Raw genomic sequence first — 25,358 nt, 5'->3', positions numbered from 1 at the left:
ACAACAAGGAACAAATCTCTAGTGTTAGGCATATTTACAAAAGTTGTGCACCTAATTGCCTGTAATGGATGTTGCACAAAATTAAATGAACATGCACCATGTGCTTGCCAGCACGTATCCTCAATACCAAGATATAAATCTGCAAATCTGCCAAACAAAAGAACGAAACAAGCAAGCATTTTAGGCTCTAGTTTAGTTTTGGCTCTTGTCACCGTCATCTTTCCAAGTGTTCGTTTAGTTTAGCAGTTTTATAACGTATGATTTAAAAATATAATGATTTCAAAACACAGCTAATGACAATGTAAAGAATATAATAGCAATGGGCCTAATATGTGGAAGACGTTTGTAAATAAGGGTTGGTCTGTTAGATTGTTAGCAATATGGGCAGCATAAATATAAGGCTTTATTTTTTGCCTTTGTGTTGCATTTTGTATATTCTGTTCAAGTTCATATCCATTATCCATCTATACAAAATACAAAATACAAATAAAACCCATAAACTACATAACAGACAGCACGATTAATTATTTGATAAAATTGCCGTTCAACTTTTAAAATCATATATGTTTTAAAAATCTGCTCTAAAACGTATATTTTTCATATTTTCAAACCATTATCTTTATGAAATGCTCAAACGGGTTATTTTCGTTTAGGCAGTAAAATTGCAAAGCCAAACGGTGCTCATCGGGGCTGAGGAAAGGAAAGTGGAATTGGCGCGAGTCATTCTGTATATTTCACCCGATGTTCCAGTTATTATTATTTATTTGGATGGATCAACCATGCTTGTTTAAATATTCAGTTAAAAAAAACAACAAAGTAAAACAAACCAATAGGAGAAGCCCAAAATGGGAGCTGGAAGCAAATTTGTCGACGACGTTTCTGCGTCAGCTCCTAAAAGTATCAGATGCGTGGGTGGGGTTTGTCTGAGAGTATGTTCTGTGCAATTTAAAACCCATTCTCTGCATACCCATTTAGTGTAGTTTAAAACTGGGCTTATTATTCAGTGTGCATCACACATACCTATACCTATATTTTCAGCAAATGGAAATTTATGTATCAGACCAAGAACAGGGAAAAAGAATGACCAATGACCAATTTTCTGAGATTATTGTTGGATATAACTATTTTGTTAACTTATAATTAAAAATTATACTTTATCATCTCAAAATGATTAGTTAATTTAGAGCTTTTTTATAATTTTTTATAAAGCTTAGTTTCACCTAATAGTTAAGCAATGCGAGACCTAACACTCGTGACTATTTTTATAAACTGTACACTCTATGTGGGGGTGTCTTCGTTTGACAAAGAAGGAGATCTCATAACTCTTCGTCCGGCCATCTCCGACGCTTCTGTCAAACTCTACCTTTGACATTTTGGAGGAGAAGGCCGGACATAAAAACCTCTATCAGAGAAAGATCAGACACAGATTTTTCTGACTTTTTTTTCGGTGTTGATGGGGACAAAATGCAGTAAATTTCAACTCCAATAAGTTTTATGCACACCCGTGACCTAAACAAAGACTTAACAGTCGTGACTATTTTTATAAACTGCACTTTATGTGGGGGCGTCTTCGTCTGACAAAGAAAGAGATCTCATATCTCTTCGTCCGGCCATCTCCGACGCTTCTGTCAAACTCTACCTTTGACATTTTAGAGGAGAAGGCCGGACATAAAAACCTCTATCAGAGAAAGATCAGACACAGATTTTTCAGACTTTTTTTCGGTGTTGATGGGGACAAAATGCAGTAAATTTCAACTCCAATAAGTTTTATGCACACCCGTGACCTAAACAAAAACTAGTAAGGCAAGAATAATACAAAATTTACCAATATGATTTTGTCATTAATTGAACCTATCACATATAATACAGCCATCAACTCAAGTCAATTTATGATTGATTTGTTACAAAATTTGTGTTGCTTATAATAAGGAATTTTACCTTTTTTCTTTAAGCTTCACCTCAGAAAGTAAAAGGCAACTCGGTTAATTTTTTATTTTTATTTAATTTTTCACTCTCATCATCAGACGCATAAAATGGTTTTCCATAAGCAATCGAACGGTCAAAACAGAAGGAAGACATACACCTGCGTACCAGGTCAAGCCAAACTCCAGCAAAAATATCTAGCACCGGCCACTTGTACAACCGAGTTATTTAATTGTCCACGTATCCCTCAATCATTCAAATTTAGAACGCCAAAATTTTATTCACTTATTCAGCAACTCTGGGTTACTTTCGTCATTTCACAACCCACTCTAGTGCTTGTCGAGTCTCTTTGTTCGTGTCAATCCTCGTGGTTGACGAACAAAGTACCACTCTCGTATGTCGTATGTATGCTGTGAATGTATCAAGTGATGGGCATGTATGGGTATGTGGATGGTAAAGACTGACATGACGTGACAGCCAGCCTCTAAGGCGAGCGGAAAATATCATTGCCACGTACGCAGCCAAATCTTAAGCGTCGCAGGCAGAGCTCCTAAAGATATTATTCTCTCTGCGCCTCACCACCAAAAACTTCAACCTCTATATTTCCAAAAGAGAAAAGAACAAGAAAAAGGAGGAGAACCAAAAAAAGAAAAGGAAAAATCTGGAAGTTTTTGTTCAGATAAATCGGCTCGCAGAGTACTATCTGGTACTTTTTCTTTGTTTCTATTATTTTTTTTTATGAATTATTATTATTATTTTTTTATGATTTTTTTTGATGTTTTGTACTTAATTTGAGTGTAATCAGTCCGTAGTTTTGCCTTAGAAAAAAGTCTGAAATTTCGAGCTTACCTTCTGTATGATTTGGTTAAATTTATCAGCTAGACAAAGCTTAGCTGAACTTGTTAGGTACTGGTTGCTTAGTGATTTTATTCTATTTTATGTTAATTTTTTTAAAAAAAAATAAAAAATTAAGGCTGATACGGTTTGAATATTTTAGGTGCATAATTCTAATTAATTTCTACTCTGTTCTGGCTGATAATTATTCTAACAAATAACAAGATTTGAAAGTCTGAAGCTTTTGAGAGGCGCAGAGATTTTTGTATTCTGTTTCTGGAATTATTATTATAATTATTATTTTTTCCGCGTTGCTAACGGATCTCTGCCCTCGGGGAAACATCAGGGGCCGGAATGTTGAATTACGATATTTTGATTCTTGATTGGTAACGGTTTGCAGTAACGGTTAGCGTTTAACTTTTGCGAGTAGGAGGATAAGTTTCTGTTCTAACTTCTATGGCTGCGTCGTGTGAGAGATGGATCGATGGTCTTCAGTTCTCCTCATTGTTCTGGCCTCCGCCTCAAGACGTGCATCAACGAAAGGTGCGCGCAAATTTTTAATTCTAATTTTTCTGAGTTCTGTTTGTTGATATTGTGTTGCTTATTGAATTTTAGATGCATTTTTTTTTTTTCATATTAATTTTCTGTTTTGTTTCTCTATGGTTTTACACGTATTAAAGCCGCTGAAATATTTGCTTTCGAATGAGTAAGTGCATAGGATGTACTGAATATTGAGGAGCGTATGATATTAGATATTTGATTTTTGGAGAGAGAATTTGGTTCCTGTGAGTGCCTCAGACCGAGGGTGATGTGGTGAAGTGTTCACTGCAGAAAGTTGCTTGAGTTGGAAGCATTTGATTTTTGCTGAGTATGAAGTTTAATTTTGTTTTCCATTTTGCACCCGATAGATAATATAAAATCCTAAAACTTTACCTGCTTCATTGCCCCCAACCGTTTCTCGTACGTCTATTTATAAGTTCTTTTTGTTCATACAAAGTTTGCAACTGAATAAGTGCCAAAGTCCTGTTTTTGTTTACTGAAGTTGGTTGCTGTGCCAAGGGTCGAGAGTTAGTAACTTAGTATCCCGTTTCCCTATTTTTATGAATTAGTGAATAAATAGTTTTGATAAGTCTATGAACTGATAATATTACAAGGTTTCTGGTTAAAACCAATTATCGGACCCAGTTCTCTCTTCTCTTTTTCCACATTTACATTTTTAGTTTTCCTTTATAACATGTTTTTGAATTTCTGAATATTATTACTGGACCTTATGACACATTAATGTCTTCTAGAACATTGAAACATAATCATATTTTGGAACTACGTATAATCCATAGAAAATCACCAAAAGTTTTTGAAACATATTAACCCTCACCATTATGTAATAAACTAAGATGCAGATATTTTTTGGAACTTCAACTCTTAAAGTTACCTCTATTTCATTTGAATATTCTACATATTAAACCTCACTTGTTGAGGAGGAGTTTGAGCCAACATATGAAAGGAAGTGTTAGAATATTAATTAAATAATTAAATTCACATTTTTCCATCAACTTAAGCTTTTGAGATAGTTAGGAAGTGTTAGAATATTAATCTTGTTTGTGCTGAATATTAAGGTATATAGAACTTGCTCTATGTACGTCTATCCAAAAAGTGAAAAATTAAAAAAAGAACTTCTTGTATCTCTGAAAATGATTGATTGCTTTGGACGGTGGTTTTTAGATCTCTTTTATATCTTATGTTGTCTACTTAATTTCTTTTTGTTTATATGATTTTTGCCTCTTTTCTGTGTACCTTGGCACCTTGCACTTTTAATAAAATTTCAATTACTTATCAAAAATATGATTTTTGCCTCTTTTAAGTCAATTTCCTACAGGATTTGAGACACATGCTTCTTTTATTCTTTTTTTCCCAGGCTCAAATTACTGCCTACGTTAAGTACTTTGGTCAGTTTACATCAGAACAATTTCCAGAGGATATTGCTGAGGTATGCTCTTTGTGCTTTCATTTATGAACTGATCGTTTTTACCCTGAAAAACTGGAAAGAGAAATATACTCAACTATTAGGATGAAAGAAATGCTAATTTCGTGGAGACTTTAGGTATTGAGTGTTTATAACAGATTTTTCTTACTCATATACTGATATATTTTCTTTTGACAGTTGATCCGTAGCCGTTATCCATCAAGGGAAAAGCGTCTTTTTGATGATGTTCTGGGTATTGATGCTTTTCCCATGTTAGCTTTTTCAATAATTGATGAAACCTTTAAGTTCGCATTGAAAATATTTTCTTATAGCTGTATAGTGACTGCTTTATGTGTTTAAATCTATTTCCAGCTACCTTTGTGCTTCATCATCCGGAGCATGGGCATGCTGTTGTTCTTCCAATTATTTCGTGTATCATTGATGGTACATTGGTGTACGATAGGACAAGTCCTCCATTTGCTTCTTTCATATCCTTAGTCTGCCCAAGTAGTGAGGTATGATCCTAAGTAGTTTGATTTCACTATTTTTCAAATCTATTTCATTTTCTATTGAGGAGTTTCCTTACTTGATGAACTGTATTTTCTGCCTTTATCTTTTTTACATGCTTATATATTATCTGTTTTATTTCAGAGGATATGCTTTACAAATTTCAGAGGATATCATATAAACTTTTCTTGCCCCTTTTTACAGAAGGAGTACTCTGAACAGTGGGCTCTGGCATGTGGGGAGATCTTGCGAGTTTTAACTCACTATAATCGCCCAATATACAAGATGGAACAATCAAATAGTGATACAGAAAGAAGCAGTAGTGGCTGCCACGCTACCACAAGTGACGCTACTGACAGGGAATCCAGCCATATTCCTTTGGTACAACAAGAGAGGAAACCTTCAAGGCCTTTATCTCCCTGGATTACAGATATATTGCTAGCTGCACCTCTCGCTATCAGAAGTGACTACTTCCGATGGTAAGTGCATCATTTATCTGAGGCTTAGTGCTGCCATTTTGGTTGGGAGGTCATAAAAAAATATGATGCTGAGAGTAAGTCATGCATGATGGTAAGGCAAAGTGCTATCTGACCCAATTTTTAGGGAAAAATGTAAACCAACTCAAATTTGGTTTAATTGTTTATCATATCAGGCAGAGGTTTATTCAACCCTAGGATCATGTCAAGATTAGGGTTTGCACAAAAAGAGAGGCTCGGAACATACTTTGGCCCTCTCACTATTTTATTTTTATTTTCTTTATCACTATTTTATTATGTATATTAAAGAGAAATACAATAATGCCATAAATAGCCCTTTAACCTTTATTACAATAATATCATTTCCAAGATGGGGTTCCAAACTACCTTCATTATTCATAATACTTGTCATATAGCAACATCTACAGCTGCTTGTCTTTTCTTCATTTGCTCTCTATATTAATGCATCTTTCTTTCTTTCTTTTTTTGCATTTTGATTCAGTAGACTTCACGTTCTCTTTCTGGAGGCAAAAGCTTAATTAAATGAATTTTGTTCTTGTACAACCTGCTTTTGGGTCTGCAAACTACGTCCATTTTACTGATGACACTTGCTAACTTGCAATTATATATTTACCCTTGTATATGGCAAGCTGCATGTTGTCTATCATAAGCTATATATTTTATAATGATGTAGAACTTTCAAAATCAAGCTGGTATTGTTGTAATGAGATTCTTGACAAGTTGGCAAATGCAAGATATCTTTATACTACATGGAGGGCAAATGTTGGCAGCATGTAATTTCAACTCATGAATGCAACATAATCTAATGATCGTCTCTTTTCATTTTTGCCCTTTTCCTTCACTCTGTTAAGAAACTTCTCAGAATGAAATCGTAACTGATTCTCTGAAAAGAGAAGACTGTAATTGACTATTTAACTATGTCTGTGTTCTATTTTCTTATTTTATATATATAAATGTTTTTCAATGGTTTATGCCAATTGTATCAAGGTAGACTTGAGGACTTTAGCAATTTCTGTTGATGGTCCATTTCTCACTCTTTCTGTAACATTCCAAAATTAGCACCATGTTGGTTTCAACTTTGCTGATTTTATTGATGGTTCACAATTCCAAGCACAAACTAGAAAGTATTGTTTTGATTATAGCTATCAATTGGTGGTACAATTTTTCTCACAGTTGACATGGAAGACATTTCATCTTCCTGTTGGTTTGTTTTCATGTGCCCTTAGATAAGTTAACAAATGTTTTCTTGCATTCACAGGTGCAGTGGTGTTATGGGTAAATATGCTGCTGGAGAACTCAAGCCGCCTACAACTGGTTAGTTAAATTTCTGTACAGAATATAGATATGACTTTGCATTCTGCGATTCTTATATTACAATACATAGTCTGATACTTGTTTCTGAGTTGCAATTTGGAATAATCCTAGTTAGTGTTATCTATGAGATGAATTTCATCTGGAAGCTGTGATTTTGCCACACATGTTATGGAATCTGATCTTTTTATAGAAGGTAGTGAAATTCTTGGTTGATTTATACAAGTTTTGTGGAAACTGAAGAACAACTCGCACAAATTTTTTTACTACTCTTTAGTTCAAAACTACTAGACTAGGATTTTGGAAAATAAGGGTGATCCTATTTTTTTTCTCAGCTTTCTATTCATTAAAATTCATGGACAAGAAAACCTGCATTTTCCTGTATTTACCAGCAAGGAACAAAAACACCTACTCTTTGATCCCACAATCCCACCACCACCAGTTTTAATTAATTAAATCTTAACTTGAGAGCATCGCTGTCAATAGTTAGATACTCATTTAGCTTAACCCATATGTCTATGGAATCACTAAGTGTCACTGCTATAAAGAATGTTATATTCAAATTAGGCATTTGGCACACATTCATCCCCATAGAGATCATCTCACAGTATTCCAAATTTCCTTAGCAGTGTTTTGGCATAAGATTAGCATTAACAAAGGTCTTATACTATTAGATGGTCAAGTCATCACCACAAAGTTACCTTTCCTCTATTCTTTATATCCCTTGACATCCTTGGGATGAGGATCAATCAGAATTAATATTAGTTCATCTCTAGCCCCCAAGGACGCCACAGACAGAGCACGTAAGAAAAGAGTGTGACATCACACTTCTAGCGTGGTTGGTTACCCTATTTACGCACATTACTAAATACAGTGGTTGGCTTCTCTATATGCATATATTACTTACTAAACAGGTAAAATTTTAACACCCCTTAACTAAATATTTATTCACTTATAATTTTCTTTAGTTCTATATTAAGTAGGAATTTTACTCGAGATGGAGATGAAGGCTCAGTTGACTCCCTTTTTTCAGCTTCTTCTCGTGGATCTGGAAAGCATCCTCAGCTCATGCCATCAACTCCAAGGTGGGCTGTCGCTAATGGTGCTGGTGTGATATTAAGCGTTTGTGATGAGGAAGTTGCTCGCTATGAAACTGCTACTTTAACAGCGGCCGCAGTCCCTGCACTTCTGCTTCCTCCTCCAACAACAGCTTTGGATGAGCATCTAGTTGCCGGGCTACCAGCTCTTGAGCCATATGCACGTTTATTTCATAGGTTAATATATGTACCTTACATACTTTTTCTAGCCAAAGCAAGAAAAGAAAAGGAAAATAAAAGAATCTGAAGCTATTGGTGTCTGTCTTGAGTTTTTTTTTTCTGAATGTACTTAATATATTTGTTCTTTCCTGTGTTAGGTATTATGCCATTGCTACTCCTAGTGCCACCCAGAGACTTCTTCTTGGACTTCTAGAAGCACCACCATCATGGGCACCAGATGCACTTGATGCCGCTGTCCAGCTTGTAGAACTCCTTCGGGCTGCCGAAGACTATGTATCTGGCATTAGGGTAAGCTGGATTCTTTAGGTTGCAAAGTTTATATAGCTGCGATACTATGCTGTCAATCAAATATCAATTGAACTCAGTTATACCAATATCTTTTTCATTTTTGGTATCCCATGAATAAACTGCTTCAGGAGAAATCCTTTTTTGTATCATTGATCTTGGGAAGATTTTGTTTAGATGGAAAACTGGAGATTTATGTCCCCATGAACAAAGCAGCTAGATGTCAATTGCAAACCTTGCATTTTTACATTTTAAAGGTCAATACATGGCATTCTGTGATTTATTTCTCAATGTTCAGTTTTCTTCAACATGGATCTTGATATTTCAGTTACTGCTGTTAATGAGTTTCCTAGATGACCATTTTTTTTCAACAACTAATGCATCCATTAGTTTATAACTGGTTGTTGACAGAAAAATTTACATGGTGTGTGCAAGATGGTAGTTAATTTATTCAATCTAGGGATTTTGGACTGGAGAGGAGTAAAAGAAGAAGCAGAAGAAGAAAGAATATACCTCCTCACCCTACATTGGATCCATACCTTCTTTCTCAATACACTTTGGTTTAATGTGTTTGACTGATGTTTAACTTAACTCAAATTGCTTGAAGCTGAATAGTACATCTTCCTTAGTTTAATTCTTGGCTAACTCATCATTAGTCGAGCGAAATAGGAGTCAAATCTGGCCCAAGACTGACTTCTCCTTCTTAAGTGTTAGCATTAATTGAGTGTATACATTAATTTATGGAAAACATTAATGGAAAGTTTTTCTCCAAGTTGATTTACCAAAATTCTAGCTAGCTTCCTGTAGTTTTAATTCAGCCGAACTTAACTTCAGGCTATAACATTTGCTGAACTGACCAAAATTCCAAGTTCAACCAAAGCTTAGGCAAAATATGTTTAACTGAATAGCTAGGTGGGATCAAATTTGTGAATCGATAGTCCTAGCACTAAAGGTAAGAAAGTGGCAGAAAAGCAAATAGCATGCAAGAAAAGTGACACATTTATAGTTATCATCTTCTGTACTCCACCTCAAGTTGGGTATTGATGGGAAGAAAGTCGGAAACACTGAATTATGGACACAACATTTTGATAGTATTTATGTTACTTTTTTTCTTTCTTTACCCTCTTACCTACATTTCTAGAAAAAATATCATAAAGAAAGGAAAAAACTATAAAAGTCCATGAGCCTTACTCACTGTGAAAAGACGCTTTGAAAAAGGAGGGGACACCATGTCTTATGAAGTGCCCAGGGGGACACTTTAACACGCTTCCTCACTTGTGGCAACTTTGGCCAAACACGTGTTCAACATCGGGAGGGAAATGCCCATCATCGTCCAAGGAACTTGTTCTGATACTAAGTAAAAGTCCATGAGCCTTACTTACTCTCAAAAAACGCATTCAGAAAGGAGGGGACACCATATCTTATAAAGTGTTCAGGTCATGTATCTCTTGGCAATGTGGGACACTTTAACAACTTAATGCAGTATCAAATATTTTATACCAAGAAACAACAACAGATTGCAAAGGCAAACTAGGAGTTTAGTGGGGCCCATTCTGCGTATTAAGGCGCTGGAGTCATATCTGAAGTTCCAGAAATAACGTCTTCAGTTACCTTTCATCAGGCAGGGTGATGGAAATTCATCTTATATATTTTCGGAAACAAAGTAGTCTAGTATATAATATTTATGTTCAGTCGGATGGTGTTATTTGCCGAGGGATGACTTGTTCTAGCACTTTTACATTCTTTTTTGGGCACGCCAATTCGTCATACCTTTCAGAACTAATCAATCTAAATGCATATAGCATTTTCCTTTTTGTTATATATTAATTCTTTTTTGTTTGTGATATAGCTTCCTAGGAACTGGATGCACTTGCATTTCTTGCGTGCAATTGGGACTGCAATGTCCATGAGGGCAGGCATAGCTGCTGATGCTGCAGCTGCTTTACTTTTCCGCGTACTCTCACAGCCTGCATTGCTTTTTCCTCCACTACGGCAAGTTGAGGGAATTGAAGTTCAACATGAACCTTTAGGAGGTTATATTTCATGCTATAGAAAGCAGGTACAGTTGATAATTGTTGGCATGTCTTTTTTATCTTTCTCAAGTTTTAGGTTTCCAGACGCTGAACAGCCCTTTGCTATAGTTTTACTTGAATTTTATTATTTATTTATTTTCTTTTGGTCTTTTTTATTTATTTATTTTTAATATGGTATCCAAAATAAATACCATCTCAAAAACTACTTCTGACCAGATAGAAGTGCCTGCGGCTGAAGCAACTATTGAAGCTACTGCCCAAGGGATTGCGTCAATGCTTTGTGCCCATGGCCCTGAGGTTGAGTGGAGAATTTGTACCATATGGGAAGCTGCTTATGGCCTGATTCCATTGAGTTCATCTGCAGTTGATCTTCCTGAAATCATAGTTGCAACTCCATTGCAACCACCCATGTTATCATGGAATCTCTACATACCTCTCCTGAAGGTCCTGGAATATCTTCCTCGTGGAAGCCCATCAGAAGCATGTCTCATGAAGATATTTGTTGCTACTGTTGAAGCGATTCTTCAGAGAACATTTCCATCCGAGTCTTCTATAGAACAAACAAGAAAGACAAGATACCATTCTGGCATAGGGTCTGCCTCCAAAAACCTTGCTGTGGCCGAGCTTCGTACTATGGTCCATTCACTGTTCTTAGAATCATGTGCCTCTGTAGAGCTTGCTTCACGTCTACTTTTTGTTGTGTTAACTGTGTGTGTTAGTCATGAAGCTCAGTCCAATGGGAGCAAGAGTTCAAGAGGTGAAGAAAGTTATCCACCCAATGAAAGCATTGAGGAATTACAAGCAATATCTGAAAAGCAAAGACCGATGAAAACTAGGAAGTTGAAAAGGCAAGGGCCTGTAGCAGCATTTGATTCATATGTTCTAGCTGCTATTTGTGCTCTTGCCTGTGAGCTTCAGTTATTTCCTCTGATTTCAAGGTCAAGTAATCACTCAAACTCTAAAGATGTTGTAGCCAAGCCTGTGAAAATCAATGAATCTACTGATGAGTTTCGGATTAGTATTGACTCAGCAATTCGTCATACCCACAGAATCTTAGCAATTTTAGAGGCACTTTTTTTGCTGAAGCCTTCTTCTGTTGGCACATCATGGAGTTACAGTTCAAACGAGATAGTTGCTGCAGCCATGGTTGCAGCTCATGTTTCTGAACTATTTAGACGGTCAAAGGCTTGCATGCATGCTCTCACTATCTTGATGCGATGTAAGTGGGACAATGAAATCTACACCAGGGCATCATCACTATACAACCTCGTTGATATTCACAGAAAAGCTGTTGCATCCATTGTTAACAATGCCGAGCCTTTAGAAGCGCACTTAATGCATGCAACAGTGTGGAAGGATTTCCCCCCGAGTTTTGATGGCAAGAAAGAAAATCAATGTGAAAACAGTGTTTGCTTTCATCCAGGGCAGCTATCTACCCCACAGTCTTTGGATTCAGCCCATTCAGGTACTAAATTTAAGTCTGAGAGAGCATCACATTCAGATGAAGTTTCAGGAAATACCTTGGGTAAAGGTATTGCCAATTTCCCGTTAGATGCTTCAGATTTAGCCAACTTCCTCACGATGGACAGGCATATAGGATTTAATTGCAGCGCACAAGTTCTTTTAAGATCACTGCTGACAGAGAAACAAGAGTTATGTTTCTCTGTTGTGTCATTGCTGTGGCACAAGTTGATTGCAGCTCCTGAAACCCAACCTAGTGCAGAAAGCACTTCTGCCCAACAAGGATGGAGACAGGTAATCTTATGTGTCATCTCTGTTGCAGCATTTTCTTTTTTCCATATTTTATAATATAAGCTCCTAAATAGAAGAAACATAACTTTCTGGCTATGAGATGTGTTATTTGTACGCACACTCACATTTGGTGTGTACACAAAGTGTGGACAAATATCATTTGCCTTCTGGCTATAATTTCTCTATTTTAGATTCATATTCCAATAAAATATTTCAAGGATATATTAGAAGTCCAACTGTGCATTGTTGCAATGCAGGAACTGAATTCTTGAAAAAAGGAGCCATCTCTTAAATGTCTATATTTAAAGGATCTTTTCATGCTACCTTTATATATATATATATATATATATGCTTTTTTCTTTGTGAAAATAAGAGCACAAAACATGTGTTTGCTGTTGTCTCTGTACTTTTCCTTAAATAAGAGTTTTTACGTGTAACCTTCAATGTATGCTTGTAGATTGTATTTGTGAGTTAACAGATCAAATATTAGTAAATAGGCTCCACATTCTATGTTAGAGTAGAAGATAGATACTATAAGCTGTGACGACCTAATTTTTTTTTTTTTTTTTTTTTTGTTTATAAAACGGATTATTACAGTGGCATGACAATACGTCATGAACCAAACATTGACACTAGACAACTCACAATATGAGTATGACTCATCAGAGATTACACATAGCAGCGGAAATTACTAAAAATTCATCATGGAAACTATACACAACACACAGAACCAAATAATACCACCTCTACATGATTAAAGCTTGATCATTGTATCTTTTACATAACAAAAGTATGGCTATATAAAAGGTGTCACATACGACACGGCGCCATAAATATACCATTGTAACTAAATGCTAAAAAATGCCAATACATGAATGGACTAAAGCTAGAGCCCAACATTAAGCTCCGGCATAAACTACTCTTAGCCATGGTAGCCCAAGTACAAGGCCACGGGGTCTTCATCTAATCCCTCAACCCCTACATCAATAGCATAGCCTATGTTAACGTGGTTCACTACTATTAACAATAGGCACTTCTGGGACAGTTAACCCATCTAATATATTTCTGCTACAGTTCATTTGAGTAACTGTCTCTATTATCAATGCAGAGTTATTTCACTGACTAACAGTTGGGTGTATTTTAGGTCGTTGCTGCACTATGCAATGTTGTATCAGCATCACCAACAAAAGCAGCTGCCGCAGTTGTCCTTCAGGTTTAAACTTCTGTTCAACTTGTAAATTGTTGCCTAAAAGTACATTTTAGCTTTGCTTTTGTCCTTTATCTTGAAACCACCTGCTTTTGCTGAAACTGATCAGACTTCGGAACTACCTTTGTGATAAGGACCAAAACATAGCTTCTAGTAAAACAATTGGTCATCTGTGAAATTTTATTCTCTGATATGAAGGAGGTGTTGCCTAGCTGGTGTCAAAATCACCAGCCTTATTTACTGGTATATTTGAAAATTTGAAAATTTGTTTCTGCGTTTGACAGGCAGAAAGGGAATTGCAGCCTTGGATTGCCAAAGATGATGATCAAGGTCAGAAGATGTGGAGAATCAACCAACGGATTGTAAAATTGATTGTAGAGCTCATGAGAAATCATGATAGGCCAGAATCATTGGTCATTTTGGCAAGTGCATCAGATCTTCTTCTTCGTGCCACAGATGGAATGCTCGTTGATGGAGAAGCTTGCACTTTACCACAACTGGAGGTAACATCTCATAATATTTGATTTATGTGTTTGCAGTTCCATGAATCGACAAAACTGTTAGCAACTACGTTTAGTTTTAGAATTCGTAGTTCGCCAACCTCTCATAAAGGATACACATCGGACTGATTCATGATTTACAAAATTGAGAAGAGTGGACTCCATATGTATTTTAATTTATCCGTGTCTATTAGTTTCTCTGATTTCCTTGTTCGTTTTTCTTTGCCTTCTTAGGCGTTTCCTTGTGTATACTTCCAGTGTACTTAGAAAATTTCATTTACTAATCAAAAAAAAAATGTATTTTAATTTATCCTTAAATCTTCAATGCCGTACTAATATTTCAATCAAAACATATAAACTGTCAGCTACTGGAAGCAACAGCTAGAGCGGTTCAGCCTGTGCTGGAATGGGGAGAATCTGGGTTGGGAGTTGCAGATGGTCTTTCAAACCTCTTAAAGGTAAACACAGACCCATTATTGACATACTCGGTTAAGTTGGATTCAAAGCTTAATGTAAAATTTACTATGAACCCGGGCATTTGAAATTCCAAATGCCTGATTAACTGGAAACCTCACATTACTCATTAACAACAAAACAAAGTGGTGTGAAAAGAAAATAAGCAGCATTCTTTTCATTTGTATGTCCATGAAACCTCTACTAATGTCAGTTGCTTGGTCCAACATTGCAGTGTCGCCTACCAGCTTCCATTCGATGCCTTTCTCATCCAAGTGCACATGTCCGGGCGCTGAGCACTTCAGTTCTTCGCGATATTTTGCACACTGGTTCAATTAAATCTAATTCTAAACCAGCGGAAATAAATGGCATACGTGGTTCATCTTACCAGTGCTTTAGTTTAGAAGTTATCAACTGGCAAGCTGACGTTGAAAAATGCTTATTATGGGAAGCTCACAGCAGACTTGCAACCGGAATGCCTATTCAATATCTTGAAACTGCTGCCAAGGAACTAGGCTGTACTATTTCCGTATGACATCAAGTAGCTTCTTCCAGCCATTTTAGGTTTGAGTTTTTTGTAGTGAGACTTGCATATAATCATAAAAACATACATTATTTATTGCCTTTGAAGGACGTGGGCTTGCAGGCAAGTAACTATACATTCTGTTGTCGTAGATATAGAAGCCTGAGAATGTCAATTACATTGCTTTCATTGGCCAGACATTATAATCCTTCTTGCAAGCATGCTTCTGTACAGTGAGTAGACATTGTGGTGTTTGATTTTTGTTCCATTCGAGTTACTTTTTGTTTTGTTTGTAAAAAATAGGCCGAAATTTAACCTTAGATTCGTAGTATGATTTCTTCGCAGAGAGTTGGAAAAGCAAGAGGGATCCTCTTAAACGCGTACATTTGTTATTTCGAGTTCACTGCTCTTGTAATCTTGGGTTCTAGTGTCAGTTAGAGAGAGATATAGCTACCAGTCAGTGTGATACACCAAAGCAAGTAAGAAGCTTGTCGTTGGTGTTATCATTATTTATTTCTCTCTGGAAGAACCAATGTTCTATTCATTAAGATCAAATAAATAAATAAAAAAAAACCCATATTATTGAGGTTCCCCAATCAAGTTCAATTTATTAATTGCAGAATTTATTTATTTATTTTTTTTGAAAAAAAGCATTTCTTTTTTTTTTTTTTTTGAAGGGGAAGTTTTGTTTTTCCATTAGGGTTAAATACCCCAGAGGTACCTGAGTTTTACATGTTTTTAAATTTAGTACCTCAGTTTCATTTTGTATCACAGGTAGTACCTGAATTTGGAAGAAAAAATCATTGTGCTATTTCTCGTCTAAATTTCAACTTCTCGCCACGTGTCAACTTCAGCGGTTGACACGTGGCACCACATAAAAAAAATTAAAAATTAAAAAATTAAAAAAATGATCGGCCACCCCCATTTTGGCCAAGGAGGTGGCCCAGCCACCCCCTTGGCCGGTCTGGCGGGTCTGGGGTGGCCGAACCACCCCCTATGGCCACCCCAGAGTTGAAAAAAAAAAAAATAAAAAAAATTGGAAGGGTTTTGGCCCTAGGGGGTGGCCGAACCACCCCCGTGGCCCTAGGGGGTGGTTCGGCCACCCCACAGTTAAAAAAAAAAATAAATAAATAAAATAAAATAAAATAAAATAAATTGAAGGGTTTTGGCCGTAGGGGGTGGCCGAACCACCCCCATGGCCCTAGGGGGTGGTTCGGCCACCCCACAGTTGAAAAAAAAAAAAAAAAAAAAAAATTTGAAGGGTTTTGCCCCAGGGGGCCCTAGGGGGTGGTTCGGCCACCCCCTAGGGCCAAAACCCTTCAAATTTTTATTTTTTTTATTTTTTCAACTGTGGGGTGGCCGAACCACCCCCTATGGGGTGGTTCGGCCACCCCAGACCGGCCAAGGGGGTGGCTGGGCCACCTCCTTGGCCAAAATGGGGGTGGCCGGCCACCCCATGGTGGCCAAGGGGGGTGGCTCAGCCATCCCTCTTTTTTTTTTCTTTTTTTTTTTCTTTAATTTTAATCATTTTTTTAATTTTTTTTAATTTTTAATTTTTTTTTATGTGGTGCCACGTGTCAACCGCTGAGGTTGACACGTGGCGAGAAGTTGAAATTTGGACGAGTAATAGCACAATGATTTTTTCTTCCAAATTCAGGTACTACCTGTGATACGAAATGAAACTGAGGTACTAAATTTAAAAACACGTAAAACTCAGGTACCTCTGGGGTATTTAACCCTTTCCATTAAGAAATATCAGTACGGACAATATCCACAATAGCTGAGGGGCAAACACCTATCCACACATTTGACAGAATTGGGAAACAGCTAGCTTAGCCAAGTAGTGAGCAGCCTTGTTCTCATCACACCCCACATGCGCAATTTTCCAATGAGGAAAAGAGGAAAGCAAAACCCGAGTTTTCGAAACTAAATTTCCGTAAGAAACGCAGCAATCCCCTGAGTTCCCTAAAGCCAGAACCACTTCACGAGAATCCCCTTCAATCTCAATTGAGGAGAAGCCCATTTCTCTAGCAAATTCCACCGCCCTCCTAGCCCCAAAGGCTTCAGCCACAGTAGGATTCTGGATATAGGGAAGCGTTGTGCACAACGCTGCCTTCACGTCGCCCATATCATTTCTGGCAATGATTCCCACTCCCATACGTTTCTTCCGAACATCCAAAGCAGCGTCCCAATTTATCTTGATGGATTCGGCAGCTGGTTTACTCCACCGCGAAAGTGCACGAGGACTTCCGTTCTCCCAATTCGCAGCATCCATGGAGGATTTCCGATAATCTCCCAACAGCTCTTTGGCACCTTTCATCAAACAAGAGGGGGATGGAATTGGGCCCCCAAATACCATCGAATTCCTCCTCAGCCAAATCTTATGGGCTATGATCGCAAAAAGCTCCAACTCGTCCGTGTCCAATCTATCACAAAGATAGCAGAAAATACTGAAAAAATCGTCCTTCATCACCACACTTTTGTTGATTGAACCCCCACAACAACCCCAGACACATTGGGCAGCGGCACACCACCACAGCACATGGCCAGTCGTTTCATCATCAACTCCACACATTGGGCAGACAGGTGCCGGAACCACCTTTCTTTTAAATAAATTGTTCTTTGTTGGGAGTACTTCATTACAAGCTCGCCATAGAAATAGAGTTACTGACCGAGGAACCTTAATTTTCTAGAGATGCTGCCAATAAGAGCTGGACTGAGAGGCCAAAGACGAGCACCCCACAATCCGCGAATATCTACTACAAAAATGTTGTGAATTTTCAATTATTGATACTCAGAAATTTGATAGAGAGGTCTAGCTCTGTTTGTTAGTGTTTTGGAGATTTTTTTTTTTTCTTTTTAATTTTGGTTAAAAAATATTTTCTTATGTGATATAAAAGTAAAAACTCCTTTTATGTTTTCTGTAGTGTTATATTTGTGTTTGGGAAAAGAAAATAAAGGACGATTTTTTTTTTATTATTATTTTTTTAATAAACATAGCCCATATTATTGAGGTTGCCCGACCAAGTTCAATTTGGCATCATTCTCGCCATGTATTAATGATGATTAATGTTACAAATCACATTATTTTACAATGCATATGTGACAATTTCAATTACTATTACTATTGAGATCAGTTTTTCTATTACATTTACTCAAATTTCGAATATATGATATAACAAGATTTTTGTGGCATTCATAAAATTGCACTCTTAAGTGGGACTTAGTGTATGACCGGCCGATAGGCTACCCTTACAAGGTTTCTTTGACGAAAACACTAGATCAATGAAGGCCTCGTCTAGTAACTTTTCAATCAAAAATACATTTTTTTTTTCTCAAAATTATTAACAAATAATTAAAACAAAAATAAAAATAAAAAAAAAATAATTTCAAAAGTATTTTAGGATAAATAGTTATATTATAATAACTTATAGGTTAACTTAAACAAAAATATAATTTCACTATTTATATATAAATAAAAAATACAAATAAAATAAAAACAAAATGATCAAATCCAATGAAGGGCAAAATCGTCCAAGCGGAGCAGAAGTTACAAAACCCTAACAACGAATGCGAAGTAGGCTGCCGCGTCACAGTATATAACGTAAAGAAGGCAGCAGAAAACCTAACCTCAGACCTCCCGCACCGCTTCGCTTTCTGCCTCCGAATCCTCTCTTTCGCAGGCTCTGTCTCTGCAAGTCCAAAATGGTAATGACTTATATTGAATTTTTGCTTTGTTTTGTGGTTAATTTTGAATGTGCATGTGAGTGTGTGGATTTGGATTTGGATTTGGATTTTTGATGTGTCTGGTGGTGGGGGGAAACCGCAGTCTCTGGTGGCCAATGAGGAGTTCCAGCACATACTGCGTGTCCTCAATACGAACGTGGACGGAAAGCAGAAGATAATGTTCGCTCTCACCTCCATCAAAGGTATCGGCCGCCGCTTTGCCAACATCGTCTGCAAGAAGGCCGACGTCGACATGAACAAGAGGTTCCTCTCTCTCTCTCTCTCTCTCTCTCTCTCTCTCTCCCCCACTTGTGTCGGAAAATGGATTTAATTGAACATGTTTGTTTGTGTGTTGCTCGGGGATTTTCGTTTCGCGTGGTGAATGTTTGATTAGGAAATTCTCGCTCGATGACTATTATGAGACTTGGGTTTTGGAATTAGGAAGGTTTTAGCATGTTGTTTAGAATTGTTAATGGAAATACTTGTACACTGTATCTATCTGTTCGTAAAATGATGGGTTTATAACAATTTAAGGGCTTTTTTTTTTATAAGATAGCAATTTAAGGACTTGGATTGATCTTTAACAGCTGAGGGGGTGTGGTTGATGACTAGAAAAAAAAAAGTATAATAATTATATTGAAGGTGGCCATTTGCGAAATTAGATGTCAAAATCGCTCATTTTGGATCATGAATTAGATGGGGCATTTCATTTATGGGATTTTGTATCTTGTTGAATATTTTCGTGGTTGGTAATTACTCCGTCTTATTATCTTTTCCGATTTTCCAATGTGCTTTTATTTAAGATCAAATTGGCTAATTCATACGCCTGTGTTGATTTGTTTGTTATAATGATGTTATTGTCAGAGCCGGTGAACTAACTGCTGCTGAGCTGGACAATCTCATGACTATTGTTGCCAACCCTCGGCAGTTCAAAATCCCAGACTGGTTTTTGAATAGGAAGAAGGATTACAAGGACGGGAAGTACTCTCAGGTGGTTTCCAATGCATTGGACATGAAGTTGAGAGATGATTTGGAACGGTTGAAGAAGATCAGGTGACTATAACACTCTTTTTGTAGTCATGCGTTTATATGGTAATATGATGCTTTGTCAGAGAAATTCCTGAATTTGAAAAAACAATTATCATGTGCACCTGACCTCTATTTTCTCTAGTTACACACCAGTGATCCACTATTGGTCGTTACCACTTGTGGTCACGCAATTTACCGAAAGGCTAGAAATAATGCAAGTTACAACTACAGCACCCAAGAGACTAGCTGTGAGACCTAGGATGAGTGTCTGCTTTCTCTTTAATGTTGTTAGGTAGTTAAAATGAGCCCTGTGGATCTCATTGAGTTGTTTTAAGTATCATCTTCTCTACATATTGAGTCTATTCCATTCAAAGTTTTTCTAGAAGCAATGTGAGTGCAACAAATTACATGATGGATATTTTGTATATTGCTGGAGAAAAATTACCACCCTCAATATAATCAGAATTTGAGAGGTTAACAATCGTACAGCAGAGGAAGTGTGAGACATTTGTAATATATAAAATGGTTGATCTTGGACTCTACCAAATAAATATGTTAGTTGCTTTCTCAAAAGCATGACAACAGTTAGGTTCATTGAACAAACTTGTTTAATCACTCTTAAATATGATTATGGGCTGTTAGCATGGTTTCTGAACTCGTGGTTCCTAAAATATACTAGAGATGTCTCCTATGTCTGTCCCCCGCCCCAAAAAAAACAAAACTGGTACAGAGATTCAGTTTCTCTTGATCTCATAAAAGGTTGCAATTCAACTCTTTGCCTAGTGAAACATAGGATTGAACTGACTTTGAGACTCTTATGCAGGAACCATCGTGGTCTAAGGCACTACTGGGGCCTTCGTGTTCGTGGCCAGCACACCAAGACCACCGGCCGTAGGGGGAAGACTGTTGGTGTCTCTAAGAAGCGTTGAGCTTTTTTCTTTCTTTGTTTTAAACAATTAAATATTTGGTTGGGCAAGCCAGACATTATTAGATTTTTTGTACTGTGGTTGTGGTTGGGTTTTGAACCTTGTAACCCTATTATCTTGTTTGCTCAATTTTGGTTTTTCTATGGTTCTATCTAATTTGGTTGTGTCAAAGTTGTCCCGGGAGTGAGAATACTATTTTTGGGGTTTGGAGTTTGGAGTTTTTGCTTATGGGTTTCATCCTCTCTACTCAAATTTACCAGGCGAAAACAAAAGCAACCCTCAAAATTTTATGGATGAATACCACGCGTTGTTAGAAGATGGATGATGGTTTGAGTATTAATCTTGGGAATCAGAATATTTCCTTTGGGTTGGATTTCATATTATGCACAAAAGTCTTCTGTTTCTGTTACTCTTTTTCAGCAATACTAGAGAAAACAAAAACTCGATGTTAGAAGATGGAGTTTGTAACGTCTTGGGAGATCAGAGCATGCTCTTTGGGGTAGACTTGAGAGTTTGTACGTAGCTATTACAAGCATCAAACCCGTTTTATTAGGTTAGGGTAATGAGAAATGCAGTTTCTTGGGTTATTTCCATTAAACACCCTAACCTTTAAACACCTAAATGAAGTTGCGATTCGATTCTTAATATGGTCCTTAACCAGTTAACTAGCCTATATAGAAGACTTTAGCTGATGAATACTAATCGAGCATTGATGAGACCTTATTAAGTGCATATGAATCTTCAGTAAAAGAAAAAGAAATTTACTTCGTTTAAACTCTTCAACTTGAGTACTCATACTTTGTGTTTTCAACTATGTAAGCGTTTAGCTTAGAGAGAACCTGAAGCAAAGGAGGTAAAGTAGTTGCGACCAAGCAGCCTGGAAGGATATGGTTCGTGGTTGGAAGTTCTAGCTTCTAAAGTAAAGTAAGGGCATGTTTGGTACTCATAAATACTCGGGAATAGAATAGTTATCCCATTAATTGGTTGTGCCACAATTACTTGGAATAATTAGAAATAGTTAGGACTGATTATTACTATAGGACGAAACAAGCAACGGACTTCGTTATTCTCCTAAAATGAGGAATAAGGGTAGTGATAGAAAAACAACAATTACACAACTTGTATACAACAATCACTCACATGTGGTGGGACCTACCAATACATGGGCACACCCACATGTGAGTGATGGTTGTGTAGGAATTGTGTAATTGTTGTTTTTTTTATCATTTCCCATAAAAATAATATCCCACAAAATCAATCGTCCTTTTCATTCTAGTCGCACCATCCCTAGTGCCCAAGACTACCTCCAACGGCCATCTGGTGGTTTTGACCACCAAATCATTGCTCACCACTAGCCACCGCCCAACCTAGCCTACCACCAGCCACTGACCAATGTCATCAACCACCACCTGTCGTAGCCTATTGCCCACCACTGTCTAGCCCAACCTACAGCCGACAACCATATTTGGTAGTCCTCCATCGTCTTTGGCTACCATCCGCCCCAGCCTACCACCGGCCAACCCAATGAGGAAGGGCCGTCGAGGATGATAACAGACGATGGTCGAAGATGGAGGAGGTTCCCGAGGGTGGTGGCGTACTGTGGCTAGAGATGACAGAGATGAAGATGGCCAGATACAGAGATTTCAAATCTTTGTCTTTGTCAAACGAAGACATAGAGATATGACGAAGACTCTTCCTCTTCAATAAGCTTCGTCTTTGTTTTCATGAATTGTCAGATGAAGATATGTATCTTCATCGGACGAGGAGTCGAAGACCGAAGGGTGACGATGAAGCATCTTTGTCTTGTTCAAAGACAGATTTTGGGAGAGGATTCGAGAGAGATGAAGAGTGGGTTTCTGACTTTCGACATGATTTTAGTCGGAAATTCAAAATGCTATCTGACATCTAACCCGAACGGGTCAATGCTGGGTCAAAATTCGGGTGGGTGGGTTTTTGTCCACCCCTAATTAGAAGTAAGAAATTTTTTACTTGGCAATAAAAGATAATGTAAAAATTTATTAAGTAATTTACAGAAAAGGTTTTACATTATAATAATAATTAGTACTTTTACATTGATAAGATGTGATTAAATTTTTGAACCTTGACTCAAAAAAAAAAAAAAAATTGAACCTTTAGTGTGCTTATATATAGGGACATAATTGAACCTCAAGTTTATCTCTTTTTTTTCTTTTTGTTTTTAATCTAATTAGCTTATATAAGCCTTGTTATAAAGAAAACATTGTTCTACTTCTAGTTGGATCAGTACGATCATATAGCAGTAGCTACCATCCACAATATAAAGGCCCGAAAGAGAAAGATAAGGCCACATAATATTTCAAAAAATTATCAGCTCAATAAATTAAGGATGAAACTTTTAATTTCAATGGGCTAAATAGCAGTGCAACTAAGAAGATGTTATGACTTTTTCATTAAAAAAAAAAAAAGAAAGAAAAAAAAAAAAAGAAAAAAGAAAAGAAAAGAAAAGAAAAAGAAAAAGATGTTTTTGATAAGTAAAATATATTGAAAAGGCGCAAAGGAGCGCAACCCAAGGTACACAGGATGTATACAAGGAACCCCTAATGTAAAGAACATAGAGAACATCTATCTAAGAAATCAAAATAGGAACATTCATGCATTAACTTAATTCTATCTCTCCACATAAACAATATATGAAGCATCTTTCTCTTCAGATTCGACAAACCAGTCTCACAATCTTCAAAACAGCATGCATTCCGTTCCCTCCAAACGCACCACATCAAACACAACGGAGCCATGCGCCAAATCTGTATCGAAGTCCGATTACCCTTCTGGCCCCTCCAACTCCCCAACATGTCTTTCACCGACCACGACATTACCCACTCCACCCCAAACAATTGCAAAAGCGCCCTCCACAATTCTGTAGCCACCATACAATGCAGAAACAAATGATCAATGGATTCTCCAGCGATCTTACACATAGAGCACCAATCCATCACGATAATGTTTCTCTTTCGAAGGTTATCCAAAGTTAAAGATTTCTCTAAAGTTGCCGTCCAAACAAAGAAAGCCACTCTCGAGGGAACATTAACTTTCTAAATACTTTTCCACGGAAATGAAGACTGAGTAGGACTAGACAACAACTTATAGTAGGACTTTACCTCAAAAGATTTCTTTCGCGCTGGCACCCAACACAACTTATCCTCTCCCTCGCTGCTAACTTTGAGGGTATACAACATCCCAAAAAACCTACTAACCGCTTTGACCTCCCAATCATGAATTGAACGAGAAAACATAATATTCCATAAGATGGTGCCATTTTGTCTCTGCATAATTTCCTCCACCCAAGCATCCTTTCTTCTAGCAATAAGGAACAAATCTGGAAAGAGGATCTTCAAAGGAATTTCCCCACACCATACATCATGCCAAAACAGAACTTTCGAACCATTCCCGATCTCATATCTCACATGCGCAGCAAAAACATCCCATCCCCTCCTAATACTTTTCCACACGCCAAACCCATAAGAACCCCCAACCTCCTTAGAACACCAACCACCCCTCAAACTACCATATTTGACATCCACCACCTTTCTCCAAAAAGCATCTCTCTCCATAGCATATCTCCATAACCATTTACCCATCAAGGCTTTGTTGAACATAACCAAATTTCTCACTCCTAGCCCCCCCGAAGCTTTAGAAGAACAAATCGTACGCCAATTAACCAAATGAAATTTAAATTCATCTCCAACACCACCCCAAAGGAAATCTCTCTGAAGTTTCTCCAAACGATTTGCCACTCTCACAGGAATAGGGAAAAGAGATAGAAAGTACGTAGGTAAGCTTGAGAGAGTGCTATTGATCAAGGTTAACCTCCCCCCTTTAGATAAACACACCTTCTTCCACCCTGCTAGTCTAGCTTTCATCTTCTCAATAACATTATGACAATTGGTTGAACTAGTGCTTTTTTTTTTTTTAAGTGGTCAACTTTATCCTTATTATAAATAAAGCTCAGTGTCACAAAAGAGACCAAGTTCTGAAGGAGAATATTAATTGAAAAATTAATATCCAAAAATGAATAAGCCAAGTTATTCTAATAAGGTTGACACGCAGGCATTGATAATTATTAAAGCTAAAATGGTCAAATTGGCTTTAACGTTCAAGTTTTGATGGGAATATTCGGCGCAGAAATATAAACAAAAAGATAAGAAATGGGACAAATAAATGACTCAAGATCATTTCAAATAGCTGCACAAGACGGTTTCAAAAGTGAAAGGAAAACAGATCAGGACAAGCCCAACTGCATCCCTACTTGAGACCTGCAACAACCACCAAAAAATGACAACAACAACAAAACGCTATTAGAGTTCGGCAAAGGGACCCTTTCACTTTTGAAACCGCCTTGTACAGCAATTTGAAAAGACTGAGTCATTTATTTGTCTCATATCCTACCTTTTATTTATATTTCTGTGTTGTTTCTGTTTGGTTTTGGTCTAATATTGGGGAGTCCACCCCTTTTTCAATTTTAAGATTGCCCACTTTCTCTTCCGTTCGGATCAGAAGTGGGTCGGATCCTCCCATTGTAACCCTTTCCCTTATTCACCTAGAAGGAAGAAAAAAAAAATGGTTTGGAAGTAAA

The 25,358-nt window shown here is 37.2% G+C and overlaps 3 protein-coding genes across 5 annotated transcripts; 2 read left to right on the top strand and 1 right to left on the bottom strand.

The window, feature by feature from the left end:
- Positions 1–2,434: 2,434 nt before the first annotated feature.
- Positions 2,435–15,333, top strand: LOC133865320 (protein GIGANTEA). Of its 3 annotated transcripts, none has more exons than XM_062301708.1 (15): positions 2,435–2,629; positions 3,158–3,300; positions 4,673–4,744; positions 4,919–4,973; positions 5,093–5,235; positions 5,432–5,706; positions 6,983–7,038; positions 8,069–8,309; positions 8,450–8,600; positions 10,447–10,656; positions 10,847–12,385; positions 13,527–13,595; positions 13,874–14,092; positions 14,455–14,547; positions 14,778–15,333. In XM_062301708.1, the coding sequence occupies exons 2-15, from the start codon at positions 3,214–3,216 to the stop codon at positions 15,075–15,077; spliced, it is 3,510 nt and encodes a 1,169-aa protein (XP_062157692.1). In that variant the 5' UTR covers positions 2,435–2,629; positions 3,158–3,213; the 3' UTR covers positions 15,078–15,333. The 3 variants fall into 3 exon arrangements, with proteins under 3 accessions (XP_062157692.1, XP_062157691.1, XP_062157690.1); XM_062301707.1 differs by having other exon boundaries at positions 2,436–2,629; positions 3,188–3,300; XM_062301706.1 differs by having other exon boundaries at positions 2,436–2,629; positions 3,104–3,300.
- Positions 15,334–16,860: 1,527 nt separating this feature from the next.
- On the bottom strand, positions 16,861–17,640 carry LOC133866074 (uncharacterized). Its single transcript, XM_062302637.1, has one exon. It carries the CDS (start codon positions 17,638–17,640, stop codon positions 16,861–16,863), a length of 780 nt encoding a protein of 259 aa, XP_062158621.1.
- A 974-nt stretch (positions 17,641–18,614) lies between these two features.
- On the top strand, positions 18,615–20,917 carry LOC133867357 (small ribosomal subunit protein uS13z/uS13y/uS13x). The gene is made up of 4 exons (XM_062304096.1): positions 18,615–18,773; positions 18,895–19,055; positions 19,656–19,844; positions 20,644–20,917. Exons 1-4 carry the CDS (start codon positions 18,771–18,773, stop codon positions 20,747–20,749), a joined length of 459 nt encoding a protein of 152 aa, XP_062160080.1. The 5' UTR covers positions 18,615–18,770; the 3' UTR covers positions 20,750–20,917.
- The last annotated feature ends 4,441 nt before the right edge of the window (positions 20,918–25,358 follow it).

Source organism: Alnus glutinosa, chromosome 4 (genome assembly GCF_958979055.1).
Source record: "Alnus glutinosa chromosome 4, dhAlnGlut1.1, whole genome shotgun sequence".
NCBI lineage: Eukaryota > Viridiplantae > Streptophyta > Magnoliopsida > Fagales > Betulaceae > Alnus > Alnus glutinosa.
The sequence above is the reverse complement of the archived record's forward strand: the minus strand, read 5'-3'. Positions and strand labels throughout refer to the sequence as shown.